We start from the raw sequence: 17,226 nt of genomic DNA, 5'->3' as shown, positions 1-17,226 counted from the left end.
GGTTGAAGTTAATATACATACTTTTAGTCAAAAAAAAAAAAAAAAAAAAAAAAAAAAAAAAAAAAAAAAACTTCAGTCTAATAGAAATAAAATACTTGTAACTAAATTAGTTTGGTACATATAATATACGTAGAGTTAAAACTAAATTAATTTGGTATATCTAATATATGAAGAGTTAAAATTAAATGAGTTTGATATATAAAATTAAATGAGTTTGATATATTTCAGTAGTGAGTCCTAAAGTCATGAGAAGTCTATATATAAAAATATATATATATGAATTAAATTATAATTTAAAAACTTGTATACGTAAAGATACTAACCTAATTTTTTATCTAATATTTTGTTACTAAATACTTAGATTTATATATATATATATATATTACTCTCAATCATTATTAATTGTGGAAGGAAAAAAATAAAATAAAATAAAATTTTAATTTTGATATAAAATTATATACAATTAAATTAATATTTACATGATCTTATAAGCAATTTACAAAAGAATAAAACTAACTTGTTATAAAAATTTGTGAAAAGTGAGAAGCTTGACATAGACATAATAAGAAATTAAGATGTGAATGCACCCCTTTCATGAAAATGTAAAATTTTCCTACTCAGAAAAATTTTGAAAAAAATTAAGTAGTTACAAAAAAAAAATTACTTTTCTGAAAATTTTCGCTACTTATTTCATGCTAACCAAATCCACAGTGAAAGGCAAAACACCGACAGTAAACAGGTTAAAATTGAACCAGGTAAATTTTTGTAATGGGTTTATATTTCTTAATTGGGATGTTGGTTCATGGCGTTTGTCAGCAAAGCCTAATCGACAAATAAGCTTCCCAATAAATTAATGAATTCTTTTGAAAAAAAATGCTTAAGGATCACTAAAGCAAAAGAAAGAATATCCCCATTGGAAACCCTGTCGAAAAGGGCTTTTTTGGAACTCAACAAATCGACCCTCTGTCCTATTACATGCACTGTGTAAGTGTCTCTCCCTCCTATAAATACAAAGATTACTAACCCTCGTTGCATTGCACTGCAAAAAACTTTAGAAAGAGAGGCTATAAGAGTTATGAGGCAAACCACCACCATGACCACCACCACCACCACCACTGAATTCCGGCGATGGAATTCACCGACGCCCTACCTCTTTGGCGGCCTAGCCCTTATGTTGGGACTTATCGCTTTCGCATTGGTAATCCTAGCTTGCTCATACAAAAAATATTCTTCTACTCATCATGATCACTCCTCAAATGAAGTTGAAGAAAAACCAGCCAAGCTCCTGCACATACTGCAGCCGGAAATGGAGCCGAAGATTGTCGTCATCATGGCCGGAGACAACAACCCCACCTACCTGGCCAACCCTCTCTCCTCTTCTCTCCATAGTCAACAAGTCTGATCATCTCATGCTTCACACACAATACTACTATATAGAAATTAGAAAACTCTCTATTAGTTTTTTTCCTTTTTTCTTTTTCTTTTTTTTTTTCCTCTTCTTTTCTTTGCTTTTGGTCTATGATAGTGGTTTTTCACAGACCTGATTTTGGTTGTTTTTGTTAGAGTTTTCGGGAATGTAAATTGATGAGTATAACATAACATGTTATGAATTATCTCATAAATTACGTTGGATTTGTCCTCTAATATTCTTTTTCTTCTCTTTGATGAGTATATTAACAAATTTTAGTCAAGCTAGCTCTTAATTTTTTTTTTCTTAAGGAGTGCTCATATTACTACTTGCTAGTTTAGAAAATATGAGCATTGAATTACAGGGAAAAAAAAAAATGTTAAAAATTAGGGGGGAAATAGATAATTAATGATTATTTCTATGTAGTTTTAAGAATGTCAATGATTATTAATTAGTCTTGGGATAAAAAAATTCTAAATCATATAAAAAATTAAATTGCAACAATTTAATCTGCCCATCATTATTTGGTGCAGTGGCAAGAGGCCAAAACTGTCTAATGAGAATATCATTTTGTGAAAATATTGTCAAATGTTAAGTTCACCATTGAGTACGTCTTAACACCCACGATTAAGAAGCTTCTAACTAATGAACTTTAATAATCTTTAAAAAGTGCAGTAGTACCATTTATTTACAATTTAATGTCTTTTCTTTTTTCCGAAAAGAAAGAGATTACCGTTTTTAGTAACAGACAATTATATATATATATATATATATATATAAGGGAGTGCAGTTTTGGATTTATATATTTCAAGTTTAAGGACACACAAGATTTAACAGTTGATATTGTGCAATCTTGAGACTGATATTGTGTCAATCGTGACAATCGCAACTGCAGATACTTCACATTAATACAAAAGTGAGAAATTGAAGCACGTAAGATTTAAATTTAAATTAGGTAGGCTTCTTTTCCGAAGTGATCAAGAACTCTAAATCAAACACTAAATCTTCAAGTAATCATCCCAATTAGCATATCTAATTTTAATACTATAAAGGACAGAATTAATTAATTAGCCAACCGTTTTTGACATTAAAGACAAGAAATTCATTTAAAAATCGATAATGGATGAGGTTGACGATGGGCGTGGCGTCTCGAACATGCGTTACATTAATTGTTTGTTTGATGGCTTTTGCTAAGTAACAAGTTTGGGACAATATAGTAAGTTAAAAGAGTGGACTCCTTTGAAATGTGTCATATTAGTCCAAAAGAAGTTGAAAACCCGCCACATCATCTCCTTTCGTGGCAGACATGAAATCATTTTTTTTTGACAATTTTTTTTGTTTGGCTCTCGTTGAAGTTGACAAAATCTGACCCAGTTAAGCCTCACTCTTTCTCTCTCATGGAGAGTGTATGTGTGTATCTCTATATTTGTACCATATCAAATTTGGATTCGGATGGATATAACATTATTTAATAATTTAAATTTTTAAGTAAATAGGCAAATACTCATCCGTTATAGTTGATATCATAATTAGATTCAGTTCTTGATCCGATATCACGCCAAGCGCTTAATCTAAAAAATGGTGAGTCACTTGGGTGGACAAGGTGGCCCAACTTCAACGAGGGTATTGCGAGTTCGGATGGGAAAGTATGTTAAGAAGAGAGATTTGTCACGTATCAAATCTGACGTGATTGAGTGATTGGGTATAAATAAGTAAATATACAATACTACCTAATAACTTATCCTTTTGAATAAATAAGTAAGCACTCACCCATTACACCAGTCACATTAACAACAAGGGTAAAATGATACAATAATTTGTTAAATAGATTTGATATGTGGCTGAAATCATGATCATTGCCATGCATGGAGTTTTCAATCCTGTCCAACAGTTTATTTTAATTTTAATTTTTATTATTATTATTTTTTTCTCATGCCAAAATTTGTAGCTCCAACAAATTTGAAACCAAGATGATGGTTCAAGGCTTATTGAAACAGGTTTGAAGAGAGTTTATAAACCCTTTACTTAATAAATTTGCTTGATTTTCCAAAAATAAAATAAAATAAAATAAACCTTGTAAAATTTCGAACCCATCCCCATTAATAATTAATGTATAAATAAATATTCTTTTATTAGTTATAATTTTTCTTTTTCTTATTCCTTATGATAATTTTAAAATTTAATAACTTTTTATTACTATTATTGTTAAATATTTGACTATACCTGACAAAAATTTATAAACTTTATCTTAAATTTGTTCAAATTTAAATTATTATTTTTTTAAAAAAAATATGTATCGAACCTACCCTTTAACTTTGTTGTGGGACATTCCGAACCCGACTTGATAACATCCCTAGTAATTGATAAATTGATCTAATTAACTCGAGCAATCTCTCTATCTCCTTTTGTAGACATTTCAAGTTTCCTTAGAAGTAATAATAGGTGTGTCATATGAGTATTTGAGTAACTTATCTACTAAATAAAAATAATAATAATAATAATAATAATAAATTAGGGGAAAATGAAAAATGTGTTTAAAAAAATGTTAGATTATGTGGGTGGGTGGATCTGGGACCGCTTTGAGGTCTAGAAAACGAAAGCTGTAGACAATAAAATATTGGCACTAAAAGTGGTGTGTGGATGAGAAGCTTTTGTGCAGCACCACACTATTTTTTTTTTTTTAATTTTTTAGCAAAACAAACACACATACTTTTTTACAGGTTTCGAACTCCTCCCCTCTTCTTTATAAATAGGGTAACGCACACCAAACTTACAAGCCAGAAAAAGTAACAAGATTTCCCATGAGATTCACAAAAATGCAATGAATTTGAGTCATGAAATAAACTCTAAAAAAATATATATATATATATGATTTTTAAATCAATGGAGTAAATTGAAATCAAGTACCCAATAAATAAGGTCATCAGATGCATTAAATTGGAACACATTTCGATTTAATGGTGGACTCAACTGAAATCAAGTACCGAAAAACTTAAAGTTATTAGATTCATTGAATTGGGACACATTTCAATTTAAGACATTTAATAATGAACTGAACTGAAATTAAGTATCGAACAATTTAAGGATGTTAGATTCATTGAATTGAGACGCATTTCGATTCAAGACATTTAACGATAGAGTGAACTGAAATGAAGTACTCTCTTCGTCTCTTATTAGTAGTCCATTTTTCTCTTTTTACATGTCCCAAATTAGTTGTCGTCCTTGAAAAGTCAAAACATCTTTTTTTATATTTCCATCATTGTTCTTTATCTTTTTAAAAAATTTCAAACTTTATAACTATATATATTTAAATTAAAAAGGATAATTTGATAATTTTAAAAGGGGACAATGCATTAATTTTATGTCCCCTTAAAAAGTTATAAAATCAAGAATGGATCATTAAAAAGGGACGGAAGATCCTTAGATGCATTAAATTGAGACATATTCCCATTCAAGATATTTAATGAGCTTTAGTTGTTCAGTGTGTGATTTCAATTCAACCCTTTAGTGCTAAATCATTTGACTTCTATATTTAAAGACATTGATCTTATGTTTGGTGATATCAAATCAGCACCTTAAATTTAGGATTGAAGAAAATTTAGTACAAATTTTAAATTAAATTTCTTTTAATCCAAATTCAAAACACTGTTCAATACTGTCAAACATGACATGAGAATATTTGATTCAATAAAGTTTGTAGAGATAATTTGGTGAAAAAAAAAAAAAAAAAAGTTTTTAAGAGAAGGAAGTCAATGAACATTAATACTCCAATTTAATAGCCAACTTTTGTGTTCTAACAGCCAAAAAGGATAAAATTCTAAGCAGTAAAAGGGGTTGAAATGCCACCCAAATTATAAATTACTTAAATCAAATTGATGGAAAAAAAAAATGTAAAAAATTTAGCACAAATGCACACTCCACCAGAACCTACCTAGGTGATCACCTGATAAATGTGATCAAAATTATCCATGGGGAACACTTCATGTTCCCACAGATTAATGATGAACTTTAAGAAGGATTTTGTAAAAGGGTCCTAGCACTGAATAATGGGAAACATTGAAAAATGAAACTCAACACATATTTTACTTTTCCACGTTTCAACATGGTCCAAAAAGCACCAAGGAATGCTATAGTGGCGGGAATGGAGGTGGTTTTTGAAATCATTTTATCTTTTTTTTTCTATCTAGCGGTCTTTAACCTTTAATCTTAAAGTTGAGAGTATACGCAAACTCATTAGGACAAAAATAGCTCAGTGTACGATAAATTCATAACAAGTATATTATATTTGGAAACATTTGAATTTAGAATCGGAAATTTTTTAATTAAAACTTATGTTTCCACTAATTAGCACTAGATGTTTGACTTTTTTATTTATTTATTTATTTTCTTTCTTTGCTCTCGGTTAAAAAGTTATTTTTTGTCTAGCTTGTGAGATACATGGAAACTATACTGTCAAGCACAGATATTTTACCTATGTATCCAAAAATATTCTTAATCCAGGAGCCAGTACTCTGTTTTTGTCTTTATCCTGTATCTCAGAAACAGTTTGAAAGTATACCAAAACAATTTAAACAGAATAGTTACATGAGGAGGATGAACACAAAAATGAACAAGGAGAAAACAATAATGTGTCTTTAATGGTAATTTTTCCTCCGATTGAATTTAACGAGGTTATTTAAAGGAAAAACCTCAGGAGGCCCTTGCCATTAGGGAAAAAATATTCTATACTCCGGAAATGACAGTTCTGTAATACCCTAGCCAATAAAAACACCATATTTCTCTTGATTTTAGAAAATAACAAATTAACATTGTCTGTGGTATTATATTCTCGATACTCATAGGGTATGGAATACTTTTTCGTCATTGCGGGGTCTAGAAAGTGTTAGATGTACGTAGTCTTACCTCTGCATGGAGAGGCTATTTTCAGTTTTGACACGGTAACCACCGAGTCACAATAGAACAATCTTACCTTTGCATCAAGGCTCACTTCAATATATTGAACTTATATCTCACTGCTAAAGGAATATAAAGTTTACCAAGCTAGATCGCTTTTCCTATTCGTCACTGCTAAAGGAATATAAAGTTTACCAAGCTAGATCGCTTTTCCTATTCGTCACAAAATAGGAAAACATGGTATTTTTTATTTTAAAAAAAAAAGGGTGTATGTGCATTATTCCCAATACCCCGGGGCATAGAATACTTTTTCATCATTGTGGGGTCTAGAGTTACATATTCGTAGCCTTACCTCTGTATGGAGAGACTATTTTCAGTTTCGAAACGGTGACCACCAAGTCACAATAGAACAACCTTACCATTGCGCCAAGACTTATTTCAATAAAATGAACTTATTTCTCACTGCTAAAGGAATATAATAAAGTTTACCAAGCTAGATCACTTTTACTATTCATCATAGGATAGGAAAACATGGTATTTTTTATAGGAAAAAAAAAAAAAAAAAATGGTGGGTACCAGGAACAGAAGGAACTTCTGAGGACACAAGCTCTCATTCTTCTTTCTATTCTGTGTTATGGCACCATTAAAAGGGCATGCCTTTCTGAAGAAAATTTGCTAAACATTCCCCAAATAATTAACTTTACAATGCAGAAAAGAACTAGCTAGTATGATCAAATCTCATCTTGGGTTTAGGAATAGTACTTTTTTCCACTTTTCCAGGTATGAGCAGTAATTTCATTTTTCTAAAACAAAGTATTTTTTTTCATGTCAGATAATGTTAGGCCGCGGCTCCGACAAACCTGATGCCAGTAAACCCAAGTAAAAGGGCAAGAACAAGAAGGGGGAAGAAAGGAGCAGCAAGAAAGAGAAAGATGGTTGCAAAGCCAAGCCTAAAGCGGATGGACCATGGAACTTTTAATCAGGTTTATCCCGAGTCCTGAAACCCCCCCGCCTCGATGCGACGACAGGTACATCTAATGATTTACCAAGAGATTAATGATGGCAAAGGAGAATAATTTTCCAAAAAGATCTTGGCACTGTGTATAATGGGAGACATTTGTGTATAATTTTACATTACTTTTGCACGAATTTCGTTTCGAAAGAACATATCCATGGGATATTCCTGGTCATATCAGTCTTCCCATCAGAAATAATATCAGTAAAAAAGTGTGCACACAGTTATGAACATAAACCATACCCTCAATAAAAACAAATTCTATTAGAGCTAATTTTCAGTTCTGGAAGAATTCAATAGCTATTTTAACCAAAACCAGTCGAGCTACCAACAGGTTTTCAACAGTACAATAATAACTACAACTGTAATGTAATATTCAAAGCAACGAAATTTTTGCTACTCAGGCTATAAGGAGCATTTACCTGTTCTGTCCGCGACAGCATGGTCCTGCAAAGGAAGGACTTGAGACAGACCTAACATTTATTATTTTAGTGGATTTATTAGATAAAAGTTAAAGTGATTTTAGCGGACTCGGAAGCTCGGAGATGAAAAGCGGGGCAATGATGACCTAGATGAATAATTTGGAAAAAAGTGTTAGCACTGTGAATAAATTGGACACACTTTGTGCTCATAGTTCTCTGTAGCTCTTTAAAAAATTCTCTGGTGGAGATTTATCACAAGATTCACAAGTATATTCCAAGGCATATCAGCTTAACAATTGTGAAGACTGCGGCAACAGAAGCTTAGGATCAACAAGTCTACAGTATAGGAACAGCAGAAAACGAGCTCAGATTAACCTTTATTTATTTATCTTCTTTCTTTTGTTTTGAGTAATTGGCACACAAAACATGCTATTAAAATCATGACATGAATGGCAATTGCAATTGCAATTGCAATTGCAATTGAAATTTATAATCACATACTATATGCAAGGCACAATGAATATAAAGATGTTTTATATATGGTAGTTGTCCAAATATGCAGGAACTTATGCCTGCATCAAAAAAGGATCAAATAACTGACAAGCTTACATCTCTCTCGTACGATCTGGGAGAGGAATTTGATCTCTAATTAATTTAGCTTCTCCCTCTATTAATTTAGCTTATTCATGCTTTATGCTTCCGTCTTTTAAATTTTTTTTATTTTTTATTTTTTAAATTATGCAACAACCCCATGTGTTCTTAGCTTGTATCTTTACCTGTCGCCCACCTTTGGCGCTTGCCTGACATGTATCAGTTTGCGTCTGATACATGTTCGTATAGGACACCATTAAGCCGTCAAAGTAGAGATGCCAGTTATTCCAAGAGCGTAATATAGACATATACACATATATAAAAGTTTAGAGGTTACCACATCAGATCACATTGAAGGATTTGGGGTAGTGCTAAGGATGGAAATTTCAGATTCGAAAATAAAGAAAACATGACCAGGCCAGTCTTATGTTTGCCAACCCAAACAGAACATGAGCAAAGTTTACAATTTCGTAATTGTGTGAAATAAATATACATTTTCTGTGCCGGAATTCCACCCCAATTTTACTGGTGGAACTTGCAAATAAATATGTGATTCAGAACATGCACCAACGCATTAAAATGTGAGATACATGAACACCTAAGCATGAAAGATAAGTGAAGAAGAAAGACGTAAACAATATCAGGATGTTGAAACAAAATTATAGCAATTGAAATAAAAGGCATTAAAGAAAACCAACGAGAGAATGAGAAATCCTTGTGATATTTCCTTGTTCAACATTACATAATGCAACAATAGGCCCCCACAGAGACCAACAGATGCTTTCATAAACTAGAAAGGGACATCAAAATATTTAATATAAGTTTAAACATCTATCAAAAGCAGAGCATTGTTGCCAAGTAGAATCACAACAAACAAAACCAAAATAAACTCTGAATACTTGAGCAAGATAGGAAAAGATCTTCTACGAATATGGTTTCACCAAATGCCGTTGGTGTAAGCTCTTCCCGGCACCAAATTCTAAGTAGAATTTATTAATTTAAGAGATTGTTTGATTGAGAGAATACCACCAAGAGAAGATTTAATTCTTTGACAGTTTGGCAATTTTGAACCATTCGGTATGGAAGGATCCTTCCACGTCAGTCCTTTCATATGTATGAGCACCAAAGTAATCTCTTTGAGCTTGGACCAAATTTGCAGGCAATCTATTTCTTCTATAAGTGTCAAAATATGCAAGACTAGAGGACATACCCGGGGTGCTAATGCCCGAGTTGATAGCAAGACACACAACTCTTCGCCAGGCGAACTGACGCTCAATGATTTCCTTTGAAAACTCTGGGTCCACCAGAAGATTTGCAAGGTCTGGGTTTCTATCGTAGGCCTTCTTGATTCGGTCCAAGAAGATGGCTCGGATGATGCAACCCCCCTTCCAAATCCTAGCCAATTCCCCCAACTTCAGATTCCATCCCTGCTCGATGCTCTTTGCACGAATCAGATTCATCCCCTGTGCATAACTACAAATTTTGGATGCATAAAGAGCTTTCCGCACATCATCGATCAACTTCGCCTTGTCCACAACCTGGTCAGTTAAGATGTCACCAAAACCACCTGATTTAAAAATTTTGGCAGCTTCTACCCTTTCCTCCTTCAACCCACTAAGGAACCTTGAATCCAAAGAAGATGCAATTGTGGGAGCCGCAACCGATAAATCAGCAGCTTGCTGAACGGTCCATTTTCCAGTACCTTTCATGCCGGTTTTGTCCAAAACCTTGTCAACCAAATCTCCATCGCCTTTGTCATCCTTAACTCCAAAAATATCTTCAGTGATTTCGATCAAGAAGCTCATAAGCTCCCCTTTGTTCCATTCTGAGAATACATTTTTTAGTTCCTCATTCGACAGCTTTCCCACAGATTTCAGCACATCATAAGCCTCTGCAATCAGCTGCATGTCACCGTACTCGATCCCATTATGCACCATCTTAACAAAATTGCCAGACCCTCCTTTGCCAATGTAAGTCACACAAGGACCGCTATCAGGAACTTGAGCTGCCACCTTGAGAAGAATGTCTTCAATGTATTTGTACGCCTCAAAGGAGCCTCCAGGCATCATAGAGGGTCCACGTCGGGCACCCTCTTCACCACCAGAAACTCCCATCCCAAGGTAGAGAAGACCCAATTCAGCCATGGCTTTCTCCCTCCTCTCAGTGTTTTCGTACCACTCATTACCACCATCAATGATACAATCACCTTTCTCCATGTAAACAGAGAGGGTCTTGATGGTCTGGTCAACAGGTGCCCCAGCCTTGACAAGCATAATAATCACCCGAGGTTTTTGGATGGAACGAACAAATGATTCAGGATCATGGAAGCCAATCAAAGGAAGATTTCCTTCCTTCTTAGCTCGTTCAACAGTCTCATCAACTTTGGAGGTCGTTCGATTATAAACGGAAATGGGAAAGCCTTTCTCAGCAATGTTAAGGGCCAGATTTTGGCCCATGACAGCAAGACCAGCAAGGCCTATTCTTGTTAGGTCCGGGGAGGAAGCCATTCTTTTGCTGTTCAAAGTAGTATTAAAAGTGAGAAATTTCCAAAATCGGAATAAAATTAACAGAGGTATGACTAATGAGACCCTTAGTGAAGAAGGTCTCAAGTTTTTCAACAGAAAACTAACAAATGTCACCACTCGTGTATCTAAAGAAAATTTTAGAGTAATTGCACAACTAGTGGTTGGGATGATCTTTTATTATTAAATTAGAAGTAACCCCGTAATCATAACACTAACAGAGCAAGTTTAAAGGAAAGAGGAAGGGGAAAAAAAAGAGCTTAAATAGAAGAAGGAAAAATGAGCGTGGTGCATTGAAATGGTAATTTAGAAAGCCTCTGGTACCACCCCAAACATCCTATGTCTGTTCGAATATCCCTTCCCTGAGTGTCCTCTGTCTATCATCCAAGGTGAACAAATAACTTCCCGTTATCATGTGATTCCCAAAAGAGAAGAACGATAAAACTTCTACCAGCTATCAATGAGGAATTTCCATTTCCATTTTTCATAATTCTGATATTAAAAGTCTTCAGTTAGAAGAAAAAATCAGATCTCTCTTTGCATAGAAGATATTGTTAGTCCGTAAAAACAAATCAAGGGGATCATGAAGCAGCTACGGACCAACTTAAATGACAAATCACATAGAGATATTGCAGAAAATTTTCACAGAAATAACTATCTTCTTCAGTCGAATAATTTGAAAAATATTCAGGAAAAATAAAATAATATAAAAAATGAAAGTACCTGCCCATAATCTCCTTAACTATTAAAAATCCAATCCTAAATAGAATACTAAATCTGACATTATAAATAGTGTAAAACTAAATCATCAGTATATCCTATAGCCAAAATAATCTAATATTCTAAGAAACTTCCTTCCCAATACAAGATTTTCCAATAATTTCTAGGCCACCTACTTCTCGCCAAAATAATTAAAAATATATATATTATAATCCTCCTAAGCATATGATACCAGACATTGGAGTAACAAATAGTAAAATATTTGAGCGGTTCATGATGCATAGAGTAAATCAGATCTTCTAATGATGTAAATCAAAGAGAGACACCCCCGGATTCAGAACCAATAATATCAAATAACAAGATATACAAAAACTGAAAGCCATAGAGTTATAGAGACCAATAATAGAATCTTGGAATTTAGGTACATCAGATCCTCTAATTATGTAAATCAAATAGGACTCACAGCTCCAAGAGCCATCAATTCAAAAACAAAGAGACATCAAAATCAAAAGCAATCGAATTACAGAAATTTAACTGAAAAAAACAATTGATCAGCTATATAGTAAAATCGAAAAATGAAAGATTTTTGTTGTTTTGATGCCCAATAAAACATAAAGATCAACTCCAGGTGTTTTTTTTTTTTTTTTTTTTTTTCCCTCAATATAATGTAATAACCAAGTCAACTAAGTCTTACAGATCTACATGTAAAGAGTTCATTTTTTTTCTCATTTTCAGTATCAGTAAGACTTCAAATTTCTAATCATTTTCTTTTATTCAATTCTTCAGAAATCAAACAGAGTCAAAGCAAAATATGTGAATGAATCAAATCTATAGCTTTCAAAGCCCCAGATTTCGTAATGAACATAAAAATAGGTCAACATCACAGGAAATAAAAAATAAAAAAAATATATGAACATCTATAAATCAACAACATACAAGAAATAAGTATTCAAGTCAACAAAGAATAAGAACTTTTGAACATTCTCATATGTGGGAATTAATGTGGCACATTACATAGTTCAATGATCCTAAAAAGTTCAAGATTTTCTTTTTATAGCCATCAAATTTCTGCGCAACCAAACAAAAAAAAAAAAAAATCGAACAGTTCTATAAATTACCCCATAAAGAGAAGAAATCAAACCTGCTTGTATATCCTATAATCAGTCAACAAGCTGATTGAATTGGCTTCAGAGACGGTAAGAACCCAGGAAAATAAAGATCTGCGATTTTCAGAGAAAAAGTTAGATTGGTTAATAATACTAACAATCCAATGAAGAAATCACGAGTAGAATCTATAGTCTTACCTCTCAAGCGGGTCAGAATTGGCAACCGTGTTAGTTGGGATGAGATGGTTGGTGGACTGCGTACTTATTAATTTATTATCATTTATTAATTTATTTTTTTTGCCCTTTCATATATATATATATATATATATATTCCTTAATTTATATATATATATATATATATAGTAGAATTTGTAGTGTGTGTGTATATATATTATAGCGTGTGTATATTATTGTGTGTATATATATATATATTTTGTAGTGTTGGACCTTTTAGATTAATTTATCACTGTAAACATGCAATCTCGCCATAAAAAAAATTTACTTAGCGAATGGTGTCAACCGAATTCAATTTTCAGAACTCTAAATTACGGAAAAGTTTATTATTATTTATTTTTGAAAATTTAATTAACAAAAAATTGCATGAAAGAAAAATTTGATGTAGAATGATATTTCCTGGCTGTATTTGAATTTTATATGTGTGTGTGTGTATATATTGTAAAATTGTTGATGGGTCAATTTTAAAAAACAAAACAACAACACAATCTTTGATGGATCAATTTAAAAAAAAAAAAAAAATTTGACAAATGGATACTCCTCACCACTTTTGTGGTCCACTGACGCAAAACGACACATGTTTAATTACAAAGTTAGTATTAAAAGTGAGTCGTAGAGGTCGAATTTAGTATTAGTACTGGACGATCACGATCACGTATAACACGATCATGTAAGTGATTATGACTATTTATTGCAATACAAGAGACGTGTTATATTGCATAATATCTAAACTCTATTTTGTAACAACAATCGCACTTGTGAATGCTAAAAGTTGTATCATTTGGACAATCAGATGATTTATCTTAAAGTTCTGCTATATAAAATTGAATTGTTCATTTTCCAATGGTGTGCTGCTCACAAGGACTCGTTTGTCTTTTCCCACTTTATAATATGAAATATTATATTCATTTCTCTTTCTCTTTCTCTTTCTCTTTCTCTTTATGCAATGTTAATATTTTTCTTTGGTAATAGGTGGTTGAAATACAATTGTCAAATTATATATAAAATATTTTAATAATTAATATATGTATTTAGAATAGTTATTCTATTTTTATCAGAGTGGCGATAATTATTTTCATTTGAAAATTCTTATTTTTTTTCATAAGTAAATGAAAATTTTATTACCAATAAAAAAAATTGCAGTGAAGGAGGCTAAAGAAGTTCTAAAGCTGAAGAGAAAAATCTAAGAACACTCTTACATCTCATTACGAGAAATAATCAAATGAATATTTCTAGCAAATTTTTTATCATAAAATATGGGTTCTCAATATTTTATTTTAGTTAATATTCACACATTTCTTTTAAAAAAATTTGCACTAAAAAATAGTCAAAACTTAAACTTAATGCGCGCAGTCCAAGGGACAATTTCGAACTTCTCATTGTTTGATGGATGGATGGATTAATATTAGTATCTATAAATTTTTTTACACATATTTTGAAATAGTTGTTTGTTGGTGATTACGAATATACTGTGTATATATATATATATGTTCCTGACAATAAATTAAAAATGGACCAAATTTATATATATAAAAAAATCACACATTGTGTATTAAGTATTATGCTTTCTCCTTTATAACTCAGTACTTTTATCATTGGATGGTGAGGAGGCCCCGGATGACATGGGCCAGGTCTGACTCGCAAAACACAACCTTCAGTCCGAGCAGCTGGGTCAGCCCATAGAAAGACACTGCCATATGGGCCGAGCGGGAGTAAGCCCATCAAGGGTGACCAGGGCTTACAGAGGAATAGGCCCAGGTCAAGGGTGACCAGGGCTTACAGAGGAATAGGCCCAGGTCCAGCAATTAGTAAATATCTTGTAAATATCTTGTAAATATCTTGTAAGTGTCTATAAATAGGAGTTGGAATGAAGAGGAGAGGGATCTTTTCGGGTTGAGGTGTAAGAATTCTAGAGAGAGAAAGAATAGAAGGAGTTTCTTGCATCTTCAATTGGCGCCGTCTGTGGGAAACGCATGAAAGTTTGGTTGATCAATGAGGAGTATCGAATGGATTCAAACCAATTCGGTTGATCGAGACTCGATCTTGCGGATTTGAATCCAGATCTGAGCGATTGTGACCTACTCTGGAGGAATTACGATTCTTGAAGCTTTGGCAGGAGTGACTTCAGATCTACGCAACCACGAGTTGCTCGATTGTGGCAGGATCTGACGGATTTAGAGTTTAGACAATTCAGATCTTGTAAACAGTGAGCATAATTCGGAGAATTAGAAGCCAGATCTAAAAATTCCTACTCACGAAGCTCAGATCTACTCGCGAACTTGAGATTAATGCCTTTACTCCGTTCGGGAATAATGATAGGTGAAAGCTCCAATCCGATGGAGGCTGTCCAGCAAACAAAGCTTGAAGAGTTGATGAACTTGATTGAAGCTCTCAGAAAAGAAAATGCAGAATTGAAAGCTGGACTGCAGCATCGGCAAATACCTGCGGTTTCGCATCCACTTCCGGTCGGAGAAGGAGGTGTTCCATCTAATATCGCGCATCAAGGCGATCAGGACGAGAACAATCAGTCAGCTCACCACCGTGACGAAAGGATGATGGACAATTTGCCGCCAAATGTTCGTCGAGTTGAAGATCACGAAGGATCGACTCGCGTTGATCCGCAGCGGGAAAGGTTTGACCGAGAGGAAGTGATGGAGGTTGATCGCCGTCGAGTAGCGTCGCCTTGGCAAAGAGAGTTCATAGAGGAATGGTCGTTCGATCCGTCTTACCGGCCCTCCATGGTTACTGTCACTCATCACGGTTCGGAGGGCAGAACCGTAACTCACAGAGCTACCGCTGGACTCCAGAGAGAGAATGAAGCTCTCCGATCCGCGGCTCGGACGGTGGATTCACCATTCACCGACGAGATCTTGAATGCGCCGCATCCAAGGAAGTTTGCTATGCCAGTCTTTATTCTGTTTGACGGAACGACCGATCCGATCGATCATGTGTATCATATCCAGTTGAAAATGGCCCTGAATACGGAAAACGACTCTTTAATGTGCAAATGTTTCCCTACAAGCCTGGCCGGACCGGCGCTCAGCTGGTTCAAAAACTTGCCTAGGAGCTCCATTGGCAGTTTCAGAGACCTGTGCGATCGGTTCATAAGTCAGTACTATGGGAACAAACGCCCGCCGAAGGACATCTCGAGCCTCTTCACGATGCGGCAGCACAAGGATGAACGTCTCCAGGCCTTTCTTACCAGGTTTAATCTCACTAAGAGTATGGTGATCGAATGCCACCCTTCTACGGCAGTTCAAGCCTTCAAGTTAGCCATGACACGCGGAACTCCCTTTCACACCAGTCTGGTAGTGAACACGCCGGCTACCATGGATGAACTCAATGAGAGAGCCGATGGCTTTGTGCGCCTCGAAGAAGAGGAGGCAGCTAATGCTCGGACAACGTCGCTTGTGTCGACCGAGGAGAAGTCCAAGGCAAAGATCAGGCAGAAGCAGGCTCAGCCACAACGTCAGACCACTTGGAAGGCCGAAAAAAGGTCCAGGGAGGAAGAGTTGATTACTCCGCTGAAGGTCACTCTGGCAAGGCTGTATCAGAAGAACAAGGACAAGTTTCATCCACCACTGCCAATTAGACAACCCCTCGAGCAGAGGGATCAAACTAAACATTGTGCTTTTCATTCTGATTTCGGACATCAGACTAACGAATGCAGGAACCTGAGGAGGCAAGTGGAGATGTTGATAGCTAAAGGGGAGTTTGCGAGTTATGTTCAAGGCTCGGCGATGGAGCAGAATCGACCAGTGGAACAAATAAAAAGGAGTCATAAACAAAGCTCCCACAATTCGCAACCAGTTCGTATAATCAATGTTATCCATGGTCGACCCGAGCCTAGTGAAGAGTCAGATGAGCTGCTACGGGTGCGCCTGCGGCAGGCGCAGATGAAGAAAAGGGTCGGCAATGTGTCCACTCTACACCAGCAGAGCCCGTCAATGCAGATAAAGTTCGACTGGACAGACCTGCAGCGTGTTCAACTGCCTCATGACGACCCGTTGGTAGTCAGTTTGACAGTGGCAGATTGCTTGGTGCGCAGAGTTCTGATCGATCCTGGGAGCAGTGCGAATGTTATGCCGAGGGACACATTTGACAGGCTCGACATTAAACCAGAGAGGCTCAAGCCCACCGGAAATCCCTTATTAGGGTTCGATGGGAAGAGGGTGGAACCCGTCGGGATGGTGGAAGTAGAAGTTCAAGCTGCAGAACGAGCGCTTATGGAAACTTTTGTGGTTGTGGAAATTCACCCCTCGTATAATCTCCTGATGGGAAGAGGATGGATTCACAGAGTCCGGGGTGTACCCTC

At 34.9% G+C, this 17,226-nt stretch overlaps 2 protein-coding genes across 2 annotated transcripts in view; both read right to left on the bottom strand.

Moving 5' to 3' along the window:
• Positions 1-8,316, bottom strand: part of LOC132316043 (uncharacterized) — an 88,268-nt gene extending 79,952 nt beyond the window's left edge. Inside the window, exon 1 of the mRNA XM_059814538.1 lies at positions 8,305-8,316. The gene's annotated coding sequence lies outside the window, so the exon portion shown is untranslated. The remainder of the gene's footprint in view (positions 1-8,304) is intronic.
• A 696-nt stretch (positions 8,317-9,012) lies between these two features.
• LOC132316042 (6-phosphogluconate dehydrogenase, decarboxylating 2-like) lies at positions 9,013-12,964 on the bottom strand. Its single transcript, XM_059814536.1, has 3 exons — positions 12,876-12,964; positions 12,713-12,791; positions 9,013-10,843 (listed from the first exon to the last, which is right to left on the bottom strand). The coding sequence occupies exon 3, from the start codon at positions 10,834-10,836 to the stop codon at positions 9,370-9,372; it is 1,467 nt and encodes a 488-aa protein (XP_059670519.1). The 5' UTR covers positions 10,837-10,843; positions 12,713-12,791; positions 12,876-12,964; the 3' UTR covers positions 9,013-9,369.
• Between the last annotated feature and the right edge of the window lie 4,262 nt (positions 12,965-17,226).

The sequence above is a fragment of the Cornus florida genome, unplaced genomic scaffold (genome assembly GCF_030987335.1).
Source record: "Cornus florida cultivar Cherokee Brave unplaced genomic scaffold, ASM3098733v1 CherokeeBrave_3.0.0_Hap2_Chr07, whole genome shotgun sequence".
Taxonomy (NCBI): Eukaryota; Viridiplantae; Streptophyta; class Magnoliopsida; order Cornales; family Cornaceae; genus Cornus; species Cornus florida.
Note: the sequence above shows the minus strand (reverse complement) of the source record. Positions and strands in the feature narration are given on the sequence as shown.

Excerpts from the sequence above, each read along its gene's own strand:
- LOC132316042 (XM_059814536.1), bottom strand. The coding sequence starts at position 10,836 with ATGGCTTCCTCCCCGGACCTAACAAGAATAGGCCTTGCTGGTCTTGCT.